This window comes from Lolium perenne, chromosome 2 (genome assembly GCF_019359855.2).
Source record: "Lolium perenne isolate Kyuss_39 chromosome 2, Kyuss_2.0, whole genome shotgun sequence".
NCBI lineage: Eukaryota > Viridiplantae > Streptophyta > Magnoliopsida > Poales > Poaceae > Lolium > Lolium perenne.
Window position 1 is genome coordinate 76,096,536 of NC_067245.2, and position 17,691 is coordinate 76,114,226.

A 17,691-nucleotide genomic window follows, 5' to 3' on the forward strand; every position below is an offset into this window, starting at 1 on the left:
TTCCATATTCAAGTTCTACCATTACAACATCAAACCTTAAGTGTGTCACCCTACGGTTCGCGAACTATGTGGACATGGGTGAGAACTCTCTCCGTCCAATAACCAATAGCGGGATCTGGAGATCCATAATGGCTCCCACATATTCAACGATGACTTCAGTGATCGAATGAACCATTCACATACGATACCAATTCCCTTTGTCACGCGATATTTTACTTGTCCGAGGTTTGATCATCGGTATCACTCTATACCTTGTTCAACCTCGTCTCCTGACAAGTACTCTTTACTCAAATCACAGTGGTATGTGGTCTCTTATGAACTTATTCATATGCTTGCAAGACATTAGACGACATTCCACCGAGAGGGCCCAGAGTATTTCTATCCGTCATCGGGATGGACAAATCCCACTGTTGATCCATATGCCTCAACTCATACTTTCCGGATACTTAATCCCACCTTTATAACCACCCATTTACGCAGTGGCGTTTGATGTAATCAAAGTACCTTTCCGGTATAAGTGATTTACATGATCTCATGGTCATAAGGACTAGGTAACTATGTATCGAAAGCTTATAGCAAATAACTTAATGACGTGATCTTATGCTACGCTTAATTGGGTGTGTCCATTACATCATTCATACAATGACATAACCTTGTTATTAATAACATCCAATGTTCATGATCACGAAACCATGATCATCTATTAATCAACAAGCTAGTTATACAAGAGGCTTACTAGGGACTCTTTGTTGTTCACATAACACACATGTATCAATGTTTCGGTTAATACAATTATAGCATGGTATGTAAACATTATCATAAACACAAAGATATATTATAATAACCATTTTATTATTGCCTCTTGGGCATATCTCCAACAGTCTCCCACTTGCACTAGAGTCAATAATCTAGTTTACATTTGTAAAGATATAACACCTTGGCCTTCTGGTGCTTTATCATGTTTTGCTCACGGGAGAGGTTTTAGTCAACGGATCTGACACGCTCAGAAACGTATGTATTTTGTAATTCATTTGCGTCTCAACGCATCACTCATTTCCAAATGAGTTGGCATTAAATATGTTTGATCTTATGGTGGAACCTTAATTCCGCGGTCTGAAATAAGTCACTAATATTGTCACATATAATATAGCTTCAAAGTTCTGACACTCTCGGAACTACACCAAGTTCTCAAAGAACTTCTTGACTCAACATCCTCAGTCATTTGTCAAAACAATGACATACTCTGCCTTCGTTTGTAGAATCCGTCACAATATTTAGAACTCTTCTAAATCTAACATAGACAACTTCTAGCTCATTGTGCTACCTTTAAAACAACACTTAGTCTAATTTGAGATTGAAATTCTATTTTTATATGTGACAAAACAAATATCGGTGTAATCATATTACAGCGATTTGTTTGTCATTTCTCCATACAAAACTATATATATATATATCTTTGGTTCTTCTAAAGTACTCAAGGATACTCTTACTGTCGTCCAATGATCATCTCATGAATCATTCTGGTATATGCTCATAACATTTTAGCGCACAGGACATCTGATTGTGTACATATTATTCGTGATCCATAATCACTCATGTGTTTTTACTCATTGAGTATCAGACACACTCAAGTCTTGTTAAAACTTCACATGATAAGAACATTTTCTTAATATTTCTATATTGAACTATTTCAATATCCATTCTATGTACTTTGACTTAAACTTATTTTGTGTTTCAATCTATCTTCATAGATCTTGACACTAGATATGTTTCAGTCCATATCCTTTCATTGAAATTAATTTCTCAATGAAACCTTTTAATCAAGTATATAATTACATCATTTATAACCAACTATATGTCACCTACATAAAGTATTATAAATGTGTCTTAGCGCTCCCACTTAATTTCTTGCAAATGCAAGCCTCTTCATCGTCTCTGATGAAATCAAAAACTCTTTGACTATTTCATCTGGTGAAGATTCCAACTCCGTGATACTTACTTCATCCAATTTAAAGTTCGTATACCTATCTAGTATTCCACGGACCAGCAAAACTCTTGGTTGTATCTTGTATACACCTTTAATACACACTTCTGATCAGTAATGTATTTTGCCATCCTACTAACATATCTCATAAAGGAAATATGTAGTGATTACTAGAATAATCCATATAGAATTTAAGCATTGCTACGGAAGATCTAATCTTGTCGTAGTCAACTCTTTGAACTTTGTCGTAAACAACTTTTCGACAAGTCAATCTTCTTCAAGGATATTTCATCCAAGTCCATCAATTTTATAGATCTATTTACTTTCAAAAAGTATTCATCTATCTTGGATTTCATGGCGTATAGCCATTTTAAAGGAGTCAGGGCCCATCATAACTTCTTTGTTTGTAGTTGGTTTATCATTGTTCACAATCAATCCTTTGTCCACAAATCATTTATTTGATCACAAAGTAAACCATACCTACAAAGTTCAATATGTACTTCGATCTCCATGGCTAAAACACTTTGTAGTCATGGCAGCCATGATCGTCGTGGTCGCTTCCGGAACCAATTTTCGATGCTGCGCTACTCTGATCATTATGCTCAGGTTCATAAACCTTATCAAGTTCTATTGTCCTCCCACTCAAATATTTCGCTAGAAAATAATTTCTTGGAAATAAGGAAGTAACATTAACAAACACTTTTGTCGTTTACTTCATAGTGGAAAGAATTTCCAATCAATTCTTTGGGATAACCAACAAAGACATTCATCTGATTTTGGTTGTAAACTTTTAGACCAAAATTTAAAGAAAGGACTATTAGGGTTTATACCCATGCCATAACTCGTATGGTGTCATTTCTACGGATCATGATGATGCTCTATTTAGTGTAAAAGTGGTAGTCACTAAAGCATAATCCACAAAAATATAATGGCGTCATAATATTTTATCTCATCATTAATCCAACAAGGTTTGGATACATCTCTCGGATACTATATCATCATTATGATGCTCCAAGAAATGTGAGTTGTAGAACAATTTCATGACTCTCTTAGATGTTCGCTAAAACTCGTAATTCAAATATTTTCACCATGATCCAATCATAGATATTTGACTTTTCTATTACGATGATTTCCACTTCATGCTGAAATTTATTTGAATCCATTCAAATGTTTCAAACTTCTTCCTTATTGAATATATCCACATATATACTCAATTCATTGTTGAAAGTTTTCATGAAGTAGAAGAATCTCCCGCACACAACTATGCCCAGTGAACCACATACATCATCATGTATTTTTCCACTAAGTTTGTTGCCCGTTCAATTCTTGGCCTATGAACGGTATTTTAATCATTCTCTTTAGAAAAGATTTGCAAGCGCCAAATGATTCAAAAAATCAAATGACTCCAAAAATCCATTTGCATGGAGTTCCTTCATGCGTTCCTTTCTAACATGACCTAAATGGCGGTTCCACAAATAAGTGGAATTCAAATCATTTGCCTTATGGCATTTTAGCATCAGTATTATGTATGTGTGTTTCACCATTAAGATTTATAATAACTTATCCATCGTACATGGAGTAATGTCATAATTTGAACAACTCATTGTTTTCATTTGACCAGAGCAAAATAACAATTATTAAGTTCTTTATTATAAATTCTAAGGGCTAGATAGAATGCTAACGACGAACATAATAACACTTTATTTTGTTCCAGACGTGCATTCTTATCATATTCCTTGTCAGTCACTTAGACCATTGTATTCTTGTATTGCGTTGTTTTGTATGACACTTCATACTAACCAATATAGTACTAATACCCAAGAATTTCATAGTGTGACTTAACTAGGAATACAACCATAACATGTATATCATTTATATACACCTGAGCTAGACTTTCTAGTCTTTTCTTTTCTTTTTGCCAAAATATCTTTTGCAGTTTCTCTTTTAGCTTTCCTCATTATTCAGAAAAACACTTTAACATTATTAACTTCTAGGTTTGTTGGTCAAATACCAATAACCTTGAGGTTCTTACTTTAAGTTGATCATCATATGACAAGTGTTTCAGATTTCACTATTAGTAACTTTGTAATATGATGAACAATTTCACTCATAATTTTATCCATTATATCATAACGACTTTCCGAGACCATGTCTGTACATGCTAGGCTCGTAAAGTTTTAACCTTGGTATTCGCATGTGCAAATCTGGCTTGCACCCGTTGTATGCACACGTAGAATCTATCACACCCGATCATCACGTGATGCTTCGAAACGACGAGTCTTAGCAACGGTGCATACTAAGGATGATAACTTCATGGATATGCGAATATTATTAGTGCCCCAATAGTTGGAGGATTGTGACGCCTGGCGTCTTCAACCTTCATACATTCCCATAAAACTTATGAGTTTATGTAGTCTCACCAAATTTATATTCATTCATCTTGCAATAAGGTCTTAGATATCACATATATCTCATACCTTGATTATTTCTGAAAACTAAATTTTCAGCTCCTTACTTTTCAAACAGATTTGAACTTCAAGTTTCACGGAGACAAGATAACTTTAGGTACTAATTGAAACCATAGCTCTTTGAATTAACAATGTGAGGTTTACTAAAAGTTTGCAATAGGACTTAATTAATTCTTGATTGTTTAACAATACGGTACCAATCCGTAAAGTTTCTTGTCAGATGTTAACAGTATTTTTATCTCAATAACAAGACTAGCGCATGGTAGAAAACGGATGCCAATATTACAAAATTAATTCAAAATACTACTCAGACTATGTTTATGATAATTAGTTCATGTTTTAATCTAATTACTAATGAACTCCCACTTAATACAACATCCCTCATAGTTGTTAAGTGGTACACGATCCAAATCTACTACACCAAAACCGATCATCACGTGAGATGATGTAGCTTCAATGGTGAACATCAACATGTTGATCATATCATCCATATGACTCGTGTTCAACCTTTCGGTTTCCGTTGTCCCGAGGCCATGTATGTACATGCTAGGCTCGTCAAGCAAACCCAAGTATTCCACGTGTGCAACATGGCTTACACCCGTTGTATGTGAACGTTGATTCTATCACATCCGATCATCACGAGATGCTTCGAAACGACGAACTGTACAACGGTGCATACGAGGGGAGAACACTTTATTATCTTGATATTAATGTGAGGGATCATCTTATAATGCTACCGTCGCGTTCTAAGCAAAATAAGATGCATAAAGGATTAAAATCACATGCAATTCATATGTGATATGATATGGCCCTTTTGTCTTTGAGCCTTTGATCTTCATCTCCAAAGCACGGACATGATCTCCATCATCGTCGGCGTAGCGTCAAGGTTCATGGCGCCGTCTTCATGGTTGTTCACCTCATGTAGCAACTATTATAACTACTTTGAAATACTACTCAACATGAAATTTAAAGACAACCATAAGGCTCCTGCCGGTTGCCACAATACAATAATGATCATCTCATACATATTCATCATCACATTATGGCCATATCACATCACCAAACCCTGCAAAAACAAGTTAGACGTCTCTAATTTGGTTTACATATTTTACGTGGTTTAGGGTTTTCGAGTAAGATCTAATCTACCTACGAACATGAACCACAACGGTGATACTAGTGTTGTCAATAGAAGAGTAAATTGAATCTTCACTATAGTAGGAGAGACAGACACCCGCAAAGCCTCTTATGCAATACAAGTTGCATGTCGAACGAGGAACAAGTCTCATGAACGCGGTCATGTAAAGTTAGTCCGAGCCGCTTCATCCCACTATGCCACAAAGATGCAAAGTACTCAAACTAAAGACAACAAGAGCATCAACGCCCACAAAACCATTGTGTTCTACTCGTGCAACCATCTATGCATAGACACGGCTCTGATACCACTGTAGGGATTCGTTGCATAGAAAACAAAAAAATTTCCTACCGCGAGAACGCAATCCAAGCCAAGATGCAATCTAGAAGATGGGAGCAACGAGGAGATGAACGAGACTAACCCTTGAAGATTTCCAAAGCCTATAAGAGTAGGCTCTTATTGCTGCGGTAGACGATCACTTGCCGCTTGCAAAAGCGCGTAGAAGATCTTGACCACGGTGCCACAATCGGGCAGCACCTCCGTACTCGGTCACACGTTCGGTGTTGATGAAGACGACGTCCTTCTCCCCGTTCCAGCGGGCAGCGGAAGTAGTAGCTCCTCCTTGAATCTGGCAGCACGACGGCGTGGTGGCGGTGGCGATGGAGAACTCCGGCGGAGCTTCGCTAAGCGTTGCGGGAGAGGTGGAGGAGAGGGGGCGGCTAGGGTTTGGGAGAGGGGGTGGCCGGCCACTATGGGGTGCGGCCTCCTTGAGGGCTTGTGGTGGCCGGCCCCTCCCCTATGCCCCTCATTATATAGGTGGAAGCCCCAAGAGTTGTAGTCCAAGTCTTCGAATAAGACCCCAACACCAAAACTTCCCAAAGGTGGGAAACCTACTCAAGGGGGGAGTCCTACCCAAGGTGGGACTCCCACCTTTTCCTTAGGTGGGGTGGCCGGCCACCTCAGGTGGAGCCCACCTGGGACTCCTCCCTTAGGGTTTTGCCGGCCAAGCTTGTGGAATCCCTCCGGGACTCCACCTTCCATAGTGCCTTTCTTCCGGACTTTTCTAGAACCTTCTAGAACCTGCCATAAATGCACCGGATCATTTCCAAACTTGGAATATGACTTCCTATATATGAATCTTATTCTCCGGACCATTCCAGAACTCCTCGTGATGTCCGGGATCCCATCCGAGACTTCGAACAATACTTCGAACTCCATTCCATATTCAAGTTCTACCATTACAACATCAAACCTTAAGTGTGTCACCCTACGGTTCGCGAACTATGTGGACATGGGTGAGAACTCTCTCCGTCCAATAACCAATAGCGGGATCTAGAGATCCATAATGGCTCCCACATATTCAACGATGACTTCAGTGATCGAATGAACCATTCACATACGATACCAATTCCCTTTGTCACGCGATATTTTACTTGTCCGAGGTTTGATCATCGGTATCACTCTATACCTTGTTCAACCTCGTCTCCTGACAAGTACTCTTTACTAAATCGTGGTATGTGGTCTCTTATGAACTTATTCATATGCTTGCAAGACATTAGACGACATTCCACCGAGAGGGCCCAGAGTATATCTATCCGTCATCGGGATGGACAAATCCCACTGTTGATCCATATGCCTCAACTCATACTTTCCGGATACTTAATCCCACCTTTATAACCACCCATTTACGCAGTGGCGTTTGATGTAATCAAAGTACCTTTCCGGTATAAGTGATTTACATGATCTCATGGTCATAAGGACTAGGTAACTATGTATCGAAAGCTTATAGCAAATAACTTAATGACGTGATCTTATGCTACGCTTAATTGGGTGTGTCCATTACATCATTCATACAATGACATAACCTTGTTATTAATAACATTCAATGTTCATGATCACGAAACCATGATCATCTATTAATCAACAAGCTAGTTATACAAGAGGCTTACTAGGGACTCTTTGTTGTTCACATAACACACATGTATCAATGTTTCGGTTAATACAATTATAGCATGGTATGTAAACATTATCATAAACACAAAGATATATTATAATAACCATTTTATTATTGCCTCTTGGGCATATCTCCAACAACAAGGACCTTAGGTTCGCCACTGTTCACATGTTTCTTAGTTAAGTGGTGAGAACGACTTTGGCAGTTCATGTTTTCCACCAGCTAATTAGTACATACATCCTACTAAATCTTGATTTTGTCAAGTGAAAGTGCATATATTATCCTCCTATTGAGTTTTGAATGATTGATGATAATACACTTGACGGACTAACATTCTTATCTAGTTTACTCAGTAACATAGTCCCACCTAGTGGCTTAACCATTAGAACCTTGACTCATCACATGTTGCGGAGCACATCGATGCATATTTGTCAAGCAAGGAAGTGCATGAAGAACATAAAAATGAGGATGCCGCAAGCTGACCTGGTCATCCCTCCCTCTAGCTTGGCTGCTGTGACTCAATGTCTCTGATTGGTTGTGAAGAAATCTAGGAGGGAGACGATAATATGGCGGTTAGAATGAGAAGTGAGGAGATAAGAGATAAGTGAGAGAGATTTGAGAGGCTGTGGCCACGGTTAGACGCTGGAGAGGTCACACACATAATATTCCCTTCCTTTCTCATGAATAAGCCCTTGTTTTCCATGTTTTTTCTTTGATCAATAATTACTCTAAATATAGAAATATTGTTGGTATAAAATTAGCATCGTTAGAAAGTGTTTTTCACTAGGAATCCAACAATTGTAATTACATATAATATCATTAAGATCTTGCTGCTCAACGTTTTTTTTTATCAAAGTTCATATGAGAATACACGTGCGTCTTATTCGTGATTTTTAAAATAATATAAAATTTTATTAATTTTCAAAAAAAACATTTTTGAGGAATTTCAAACATAGAATCTAGTCGGTGGCCCATGGGCCGACATGCTCCTGTTGGTAGGTTGTGGGCCAAAAGCCCACCACATGGGCCTGCCACGTTGTCTCATCAAAGCCCACCACAGTGGCATATTGGCCTGCAGCCAACCGATAGATGCCTGTCATCCCACAGGCCACCGATAGGGTTCTACTTTTGAAATTTCTCCAAAATAAGTTTTTTTTTATTTTTTTAATTATTTTAAAAAAGTCACCGCCTTATTCATGGAAACAGAGTTAGTTCATAGTTAGACTAGTAGAGTATTAGATACGGACTAACACATAGTAGGAGTACAACTATTCTATAAAATAAGATGTATATTTTTCTAAATGTCAATGTCTTGTAACTTTGACCAATATTGTAGACAAAAATATGAACATCTGCACTAACAAATCAACTCCAATAGATTTATTATAGAATATAATTTGTGGTGTACATGTTAATTATCGTACTCCCTCTATCCATAAAAAAATACATTCAAATTTAGATAAATATAAGACATCATTTTATGAATAGAGCTAGTAAATGTTTATATTTTTTCTTACAAGATTGGTTAAACTTGCAACAAAATGACTTTTGACTAAATTTATATGTTTTGTTGTATGGAACGGAGCTCATGCACTATCGCATCGTCAAACATGCCATCCAAGCTGTAAAACAACTATCGAATTCCAAAAATTACAATCTTTGCAATTTTCGTCCGTGAAGTACACAAGCATTTTCATCCCAAATAAAAAAAACTACACAAGCAATGATTCCAGCATCCCTTCCGTTTCATACAACAAATATATTTTTCGAGAATAATACAACAAATAATTTTGAGCACCTAGTTATCGTGCCACAGCTTAATTAAGGTCTGGGCTCAGCCTCAGAGGCAGCGAGCGCACCGTTCCGTGGCGCGTCATCCTTAGGGGTGGCGCGGCGAAACAGTCCGATCCGCGCGAGGAGGTACCCAATCGTGTGTCCAGCGACGGCGGCGAGGAGGATGCCGACGTTGAACGACATCACGGCCAGCATCACCACGTACGCGAGCCCCATCTTGATGGCGTGGATCCCCGTGATCGCCAGCACCGCGGCCGGTCGGCGGCTGGAGACCCCCTTGGCAGCCGCGGATAGAGCCTCGACGAGCGCCGCGAGCGCGAAGACGACGACGAGACAGAGGATGTACATGCCGACGTCGCCGCGGTCTCCGGGCCAGTCGTGGAAGAGCACCTGCGCGCGGTGCCCCCAGTAGAAGGCCGAGTGCATCTCTGGCATCGGCATGTACATCGCAGGCATGCCGGGTGTCGGCGCCATCGGAGGCATGTTCCAGACCGCCGGTGGCGGCATCGGCATGGGCGGCATGGGGGCCATCGGCGGCATGGGCGGCATGGGGGCCATCGGTGGCATGGGCGGCATCGGTCCCATCGGCGGCATGGCCATTTCAGCTGAGTTTTGCAGAAATGCCGGCGCGAAGTGACAACAAACGAGGTAACGACGGTTTTAGTGAGTGGACAGTAGTTAAGAAGAACCTGTGCAGCGGGTCGTGGAAAGCGAGGAGTTCTACTGGACGATGGATAGATAGAAGAAAGGTGTATCTAACAAGAAAAAGCTTGATAAGAACGAGAACAAGCAAAAGACGACGGCGAAAGGGGAATTGTATACCACGAGCTTTGGAATAACAGATACACGATGTGTATTGCCTGCCGCCGGTGTACGTAACTGTCTCTCCCAACAAACAAGGTTTGTGATCAACTGATCATCTTATTTGTTTGACCGTATTTAATTTGTTTGCCCTTTGGATCAATATCTTCTACGGCAGTAAAGGATTTTAAACCACATCCGGAGCCAACATGAAATGAAATTACAAGAGAAAATTCAAACATGCATAATATTTCTTAATCTTTCTCAAGTTAGTCATCTGGTTTGTACAATAAGGACATGTACAATGGGCTGACGCTACCATGTAGGGTTTTTCTTAGTTGAATGAGAGAGAAGGAAGAAAGAGAGGTTATATTTTCTTAGCTAAGAGATGATCTATTTTGAAATAATAGAAGACTATTTTCTCCATTGTATGACTTTTCTACTCTTAGCTACACAATTTTCTATTAAAAATAATTAGTTCTCATTTATTGTAAAGGATGACATAAAAAGATAATGCATTGTATCCCTAATATTTTTTTAGATGATGTGGACTAATAAATGAAGACATATCTTCCCTAGGCGTTGTATATGCCCTAATATAATGACCCGCTAGTTCTTAGAGTTACAGACTCGCTAACATTTCAGTAACTCGGTAGGATTGGGTGGTCGACGCAGTTCAGCGAATGGATGCTAGTACTTTCTCCGTTCCACCAAAAGTGTCTTAACTTTGTTAAACTGGTTAAAATCCTGATGAAGTTAACTACATCTGCGTGATGCCATTCGACCGAATGCGGTATCTGCCAGAGATACTCTCAGGTTGAGTGCCTGCCCGCACCTGCAAAAATCAGAGGAAATTTTGTTCTAAATGGCTATATTAGAACTTTGGTAAATATCACCGTCTTTCAAGTGATGTATCTCGCGCGTGTCACCCCAAAAGCACGACAGAATCTTCCTCGGATTGAGGCTCTCGTTTCCCCCTTCTCTCTATCTCCTCTCGTCTCTTTGAGAGTCGCCTCCTTCGCCCCGGCTCCTCTCTCTCCCTCCTCCGGCGGCCTCATCAGCCGGAGTGGAGGAGAGAGAGGAGTTCGGCCTCCCTCTGTGCGTAGTAGTCTAGGTTTCCGTTTATGTTCCCGTGTGGAGAATGGCTTTATGCCGGTAGTTTGGGGCGGACCAGATCTTGGCGGCCAGATCTAGTACCTAGGGTTCTTGCCTCTTCTTGTTGTGCTCTGATAACGCGTGAAGCACATGTCCGTTGGGAACCCCAAGAGGAAGGTGTGATGCGTACAGCAGCAAGTTTTCCCTCAGTAAGAAACCAAGGTTATCGAACCAGTAGGAGATGAAGGCCACGTGAAGGTTGTTGGTGAAGGAGTGTAGTGCGGCGCAACACCAGGGATTCCAGCGCCAACGTGGAACCTGCACAACACAATCAAAATACTTTGCCCCAACTTAACAGTGAGGTTGTCAATCTCACCGGCTTGCTGCAAACAAAGGATTAAACGTATGGTGTAGAGAATGATGTTTGTTTGCGAAGAACAACAGAGAACAATGATTGCAGTAGATTGTATTCAGATGTAAAAGAATGGACCGGGGTCCACAGTTCACTAGTGGTGTCTCTCCAATAAGATAAATAGCATGTTGGGTGAACAAATTACAGTTGGGAAATTGATAAATAGAGAGGGCATAACAATGCACATACATATCATGATGACTAATATGAGATTTACTTAGGGCATTACGATAAATTACATAGACCGCTATCCAGCATGCATCTATGCCTAAAAAGTCCACCTTCGGGTTAGCATCCGCACCCCTTTCAGTATTAAGTTGCAAACAACAGACAATTGCATTAAGTATGGTACATAATGTAATCAACACAAATATCCTTAGCCAAAGCATTGATGTTTTATCCCTAGTGGCAACAACACATCCACAACCTTAGAACTTTCTGTCACTGTCCCAGATTCAATGGAGGCATGAACCCACTATCGAGCATAAATACTCCCTCTTGGAGTCACAAGTATCAACTTGGCCCGAGCCTCTACTAGCAACGGAGAGAATGCAAGATCATAAACAACACATATATGATAGATTGATAATCAACTTGACATAGTATTCCATATTCATCGGATCCCAACAAACACAACATGTAGCATTACAAATAGATGATCTTGATCATGATAGGTAGCTCACAAGATCTAACATGATAGCACAATGAGGAGAAGACAACCATCTAGCTACTGCTATGGACCCATAGTCCAAGGATGAACTACTCACACATCAGTCCGGAGGCGATCATGGTGATGTAGAGTCCTCCGGGTGATGATTCCCCTCTCCGTCAGGGTGCCGGAGGCGATCTCCTGAATCCCCCGAGATGGGATTGGCGGTGGAGGCGTCTCTGGAACTTTTTCCGTATCGTGGCTCTCGGTAATAGGGTTTTAGCGACGGAGAGTATAAGTAGGCGGAAGCGCAGAGTCGGGAGAGGCACGAGGGCCCCACACCATAGGGCTGCACGGGCCCCTCCTTGGCCGCGCCGCCTTGTGGTGTCGGTGCCTCGTGGCCCCACTTCGTATCCCCTTCGGTCTTCTGGAAGCTCCGTGGAAAAATAAGACCCTGGGCTTTCGTTTCGTCCAATTCCGAGAATATTTCCTGTGTAGGATTTCTGAAACCAAAAACAGCACAAAACATGAACTGGCGCTTCGGCATCTCGTTAATAGGTTAGTGCCGGAAAATGCGTATAAATGATATAAAGTGTGTATAAAACATGTGAGTATTGTCATAAAACTAGCATGGAACATAAGAAATTATAGATACGTTTGAGACGTATCAAGCATCCCCAAGCTTCGTTCCTACTCGCCCTCGAGTAGGTAAACGATAACAAGGATAATTTCTGAAGTGACATGCTATCATAATCTTGATCAATACTATTGTAAAGCATATGAGATGAATGAAGTGATTCGAAGCAATGGTAAAGACAATGACTAAACAAATGAATCATATAGCAAAGACTTTTCATGAATAGTACTTTCAAGACAAGCATCAATAAGACTTGCATAGGAGTTAACTCATAAAGCAATAAATTCTTAGTAGAAAGTTTTGAAGCAACATAAAGGAAGATATAAGTTTCAGCAGTTGCTTTCAACTTCAACATGTATATATCATGGATGTATATCTCATGGATGATTGTCAACACAAAGTAATATGATGAATGCAAATAAGCAAGTATGTAGGAATCAATGCACACAGTTGACACAAGTGTTTGCTTCTAAGATAGAAAGAAGTAGGTAAACTGACTCAACATAAAAGTAAAAGAATGGCCCTTCGCAGAGGGAAGCATGGATTACTATTTTTGTGCTAGAGATTTTATTTTGAAAACATAGAAACAATTTTGTCAACGGTAGTAATAATTCATATGTGTTATGCATAAGACATCGTATAAGTTGCAAGCCTCATGCGTAGAATACCAATAGTGCTCGCCTTGTCCTAATTAGCTTGGATTTACATAGATTATCATTGCATTACATATCTTTCAACCAAGTGTCACAAAGGGGTACCTCTATGCCGCATGTACAAAGGTCCAATGAGATAGATCGCATTTGATTTCTCGTTTTTGATAGATCTCAACTAAGGACATCCATACCGGGACAACATAGAAAACAAATAATGGACTCCTCTTTAATGCATAAGCATTCAACAACAGATAATATTCTCATAAGAGATTGAGGATTGATGTCCAAACTGAAACTTCCACCATGGTACATGGCTTTAGTTAGCGGCCCAATGTTCTTCTCTAACAATATGCATACTCAAACCATTTGATCATGATAAATCACCCTTACTTCATACAAGACGAACATGCATAGCAACTCACATGATATTCAACAAAGGTGTAATAGTTGATGGCGTCCCCAGAAACATGGTTACCGCTCAACAAGCAACTTATAAGAAATAAGATACATAAGCTACATATTCTTTACCACCATAGTTTTTAAGGCTATTTTCCCATGAGCTGTATATTGCAAAGACAAAGAATGAAATTTTAAAGGTAGCACTCAAGCAATTTACTTTGGAATGGCAGAGAAATACCACATAGTAAGTAGGTATGGTGGACACAAATGGCATAGGTTTTGGCTCAAGGATTTGGATGCACGAGAAGCATTCCCTCTCAGTACAAGGCTTTGGCTAGCAAGGTTGTTTGAAGCAAACACAAGTATGAACCGGTACAACAAAACTTACATAAGAACATATTGCAAGCATTATAAGACTCTACACTGTCTTTCTTGTTGTTCAAACACTTTACCAGAAAATATCTAGACTTTAGAGATACCAATCATGCAAACCAAATTTTAACAAGCTCTATGATAGTTCTTCATTAATAGGTGAAAAGTACATGATGCAAGAGCTTAAACATGATCTATTGAGCAAAACAATTGCCAAGTATCAAATTATTCAAGACAATATACCAATTACCACATGAAGCATTTTCTGTTTCCAACCAAATAACAATGAACGAAGCAGTTTCAACCTTCGCCATGAACATTAAAAGTAAAGCTAAGAACACTAGTGTTCATATGAACGAGCGGAGCGTGTCTCTCTCCCACACAAAGAATGCTAGGATCCGATTTTATTCAAACAAAAACAAAAACAAAAACAAAAACATACAGACGCTCCAAGTAAAGCACATAAGATGTGACGGAATAAAAATATAGTTTCACTAGAGGTGACCTGATAAGTTGTCGATGAAGAAGGGGATGCCTTGGGCATCCCCAAGCTTAGATGCTTGAGTATTCTTGAAATATGCAGGGATGAACCACGGGGGCATCCCCAAGCTTAGCATTTTCACTCTTCTTGATCATATTGTATCATCCTCCTCTCTTGACCCTTGAAAACTTCCTCCACACCAAACTCAAAACAAACTCATTAGAGGGTTAGTGCATAATCAAAAATTCACATATTCAGAGGTAACACAATCATTCTTAACACTTCTGGACATTGCCCAAAGCTACTGAAAGTTAATGGAACAAAGAAATCCATTCAACATAGCAAAAGAGGCAATGTGAAATAAAAGGCAGAATCTGTCAAAACAGAACAGTCCGTAAAGACGAATTTTTTAGAGGCATTTAACATGCTCAGATGAAGAAGCTCAAATTGAATGAAAGTTGCGTACATATCTGAGGATCACTCATGAAAATTGGCAGATTTTTCTGAGTTACCTACAGAGAGACCTACTCAAATTCGTGACAGCAAGAAATCTGTTTTTGCGCAGTAATCCAATCTAGTATCAACCTTACTATCAAAGACTTTACTTGGCACAACAATGCAATAAAATAAAGATAAGGAGAGGTTGCTACAGTAGTAACAACTTCCAAGACTCAAATATATAAAAAAATTGCTGAAGTAAAATAATGGGTTGTCTCCCATAAGCGCTTTTCTTTAACGCCTTTTAGCTAGACGCAGAAAATGTGTATCAAGTATTATCAAGAGATGAAGCATCAACATCATAATTTTCACAACTTGTCACAATAGGTATCTTAGATGCTCCATTATCTAAATTTTCCATAGTGGTACTAAGGGCTTCGTCAATTTTAGGGTTACAATAGTTTTTTGGCTTAGGCACCTTAGAGACATACATGAACTTTTGCTCCTTACCCACATAAGCTTTCTCCTTAAACTTAAGAGAAGAAAAAGTTGAACCCAAGGTTCCCATAGCTTCTTCAAGTTCACTAATCATATGGGTTTGATTATCATGAGTAGCACAAGTTTCTAAGATGGCAATTCTCTCATTAATTTCACTTAGAGATTTATCAAGTTTATCAGTGTTATCAAGTAATATTCCCAATTTAGTCTCAACACTTGGAAGATTTTTCTCTATGGCCTCCAACTTTTTCATGACATCTTAAAGAGAAATTTCAATTTTAGCTTCATTAACAGGTGGTATTCCAACTAGACTCTCAATAATGCAACTAGCTTGTAAAGCAGGAGTGCCTAGGAAATTACCTCCCGCAAGAGTATCAAGAACATACCTATTCCAGCTAGAGATACCAACATAAAAGTTCCTAAGTAGGATAATAGTGGATTTCTTAGTGCACCTATGATGAGCATCACTAATTCTATACCAAGCATCTTTAAAACATTCTCCCCCTTGTTGCTTAAACGAACGAACTTCAGCTTCAGGATTACTCATTTTAGCAATAGTAAATAAGTAAAGCTAACTAAATAAAGTAAAGTAAATGCAAGTAACTATTTTTTTGTGTTTTTGATACAAAGAAAGTAAACAAGACAGTAAGTAAATGCAAGTAACTAATTTTTTTGTTTTTGATATAAAGAAGGCAAACAAAGCAGTAAATAAACTAAAGTAAAGCAAGACAATAACAAAGTAAAGAGATTGGATGTGATAGACTCCCCTTGCAGCGTGTCTTGATCTCCTCGGCAACGGCGCCAGAAAAAGAGCTTGATAATGCGTGAAGCACACGTCCGTTGGGAACCCCAAGAGGAAGGTGTGATGCGTACAGCAGCAAGTTTTCCCTTAGTAAGAAAGCAAGGTTATCGAACCAGTAGGAGATGAAGGCCACGTGAAGGTTGTTGGTGGAGGAGTGTAGTGCGGCGCAACACCAGAGATTCCGGCGCCAACGTGGAACCTGCACAACACAATCAAAATACTTTGCCCCAACTTAACAGTGAGGTTGTCAATCTCACCGGCTTGCTGTAAACAAAGGGTTAAACGTATGGTGTAGAGAATGATGTTTGTTTGCGAAGAACAGCAGAGAACAATGATTGCAGTAGATTGTATTCAGATGTAAAAGAATGGACCGGGGTCCACAGTTCACTAGTGGTGTCTCTCTAATAAGATAAATAGCATGTTGGGTGAACAAATTACAGTTGGGCAATTGACAAATAGAGAGGGCATAACAATGCACATACATATCATGATGACTAATATGAAATTTACTTAGGGCATTACGACAAATTACATAGACCGCTATCCATCATGCATCTATGCCTAACAAGTCCACCTTCGGGTTAGCATCCGCACCCCTTCCAGTATTAAGTTGCAAACAACAGACAATTGCATTAAGTATGGTGCATAATGTAATCAACACAAATATCCTTAGACAAAGCATTGATGTTTTATCCCTAGTGGCAACATCCCATCCACAACCTTAGAACTTTCTGTCACTGTCCCAGATTCAATGGAGGCATGAACCCACTATCGAGCATAAATACTCCCTCTTGGAGTCACAAGTTTCAACTTGGCCAGAGCCTCTACTAGCAACGGAGAGCATGCAAGATCATAAACAACACATATATGATAGATTGATAATCAACTTGACATAGTATTCCATATTCATCGGATCCCAACAAACACAACATGTAGCATTACAAATAGATGATCTTGATCATGATAAGCAGCTCACAAGATCTAACATGATAGCACAATGAGGAGAAGACAACCATCTAGCTACTGCTATGGATCCATAGTCCAAGGATGAACTACTCACACATCAGTCCGGAGGCGATCATGGTGATGTAGAGTCCTCCGGGTGATGATTCCCCTCTCCGG

General features: G+C 39.6%; 1 protein-coding gene across 1 annotated transcript; it reads right to left on the reverse strand.

The window, feature by feature from the left end:
* Nucleotides 1-9,214: 9,214 nt before the first annotated feature.
* Nucleotides 9,215-10,232, reverse strand: LOC127330079 (copper transporter 4-like). Its single transcript, XM_051356425.1, has one exon. It carries the CDS (start codon nt 9,930-9,932, stop codon nt 9,360-9,362), a length of 573 nt encoding a protein of 190 aa, XP_051212385.1. The 5' UTR covers nt 9,933-10,232; the 3' UTR covers nt 9,215-9,359.
* Between the last annotated feature and the right edge of the window lie 7,459 nt (nt 10,233-17,691).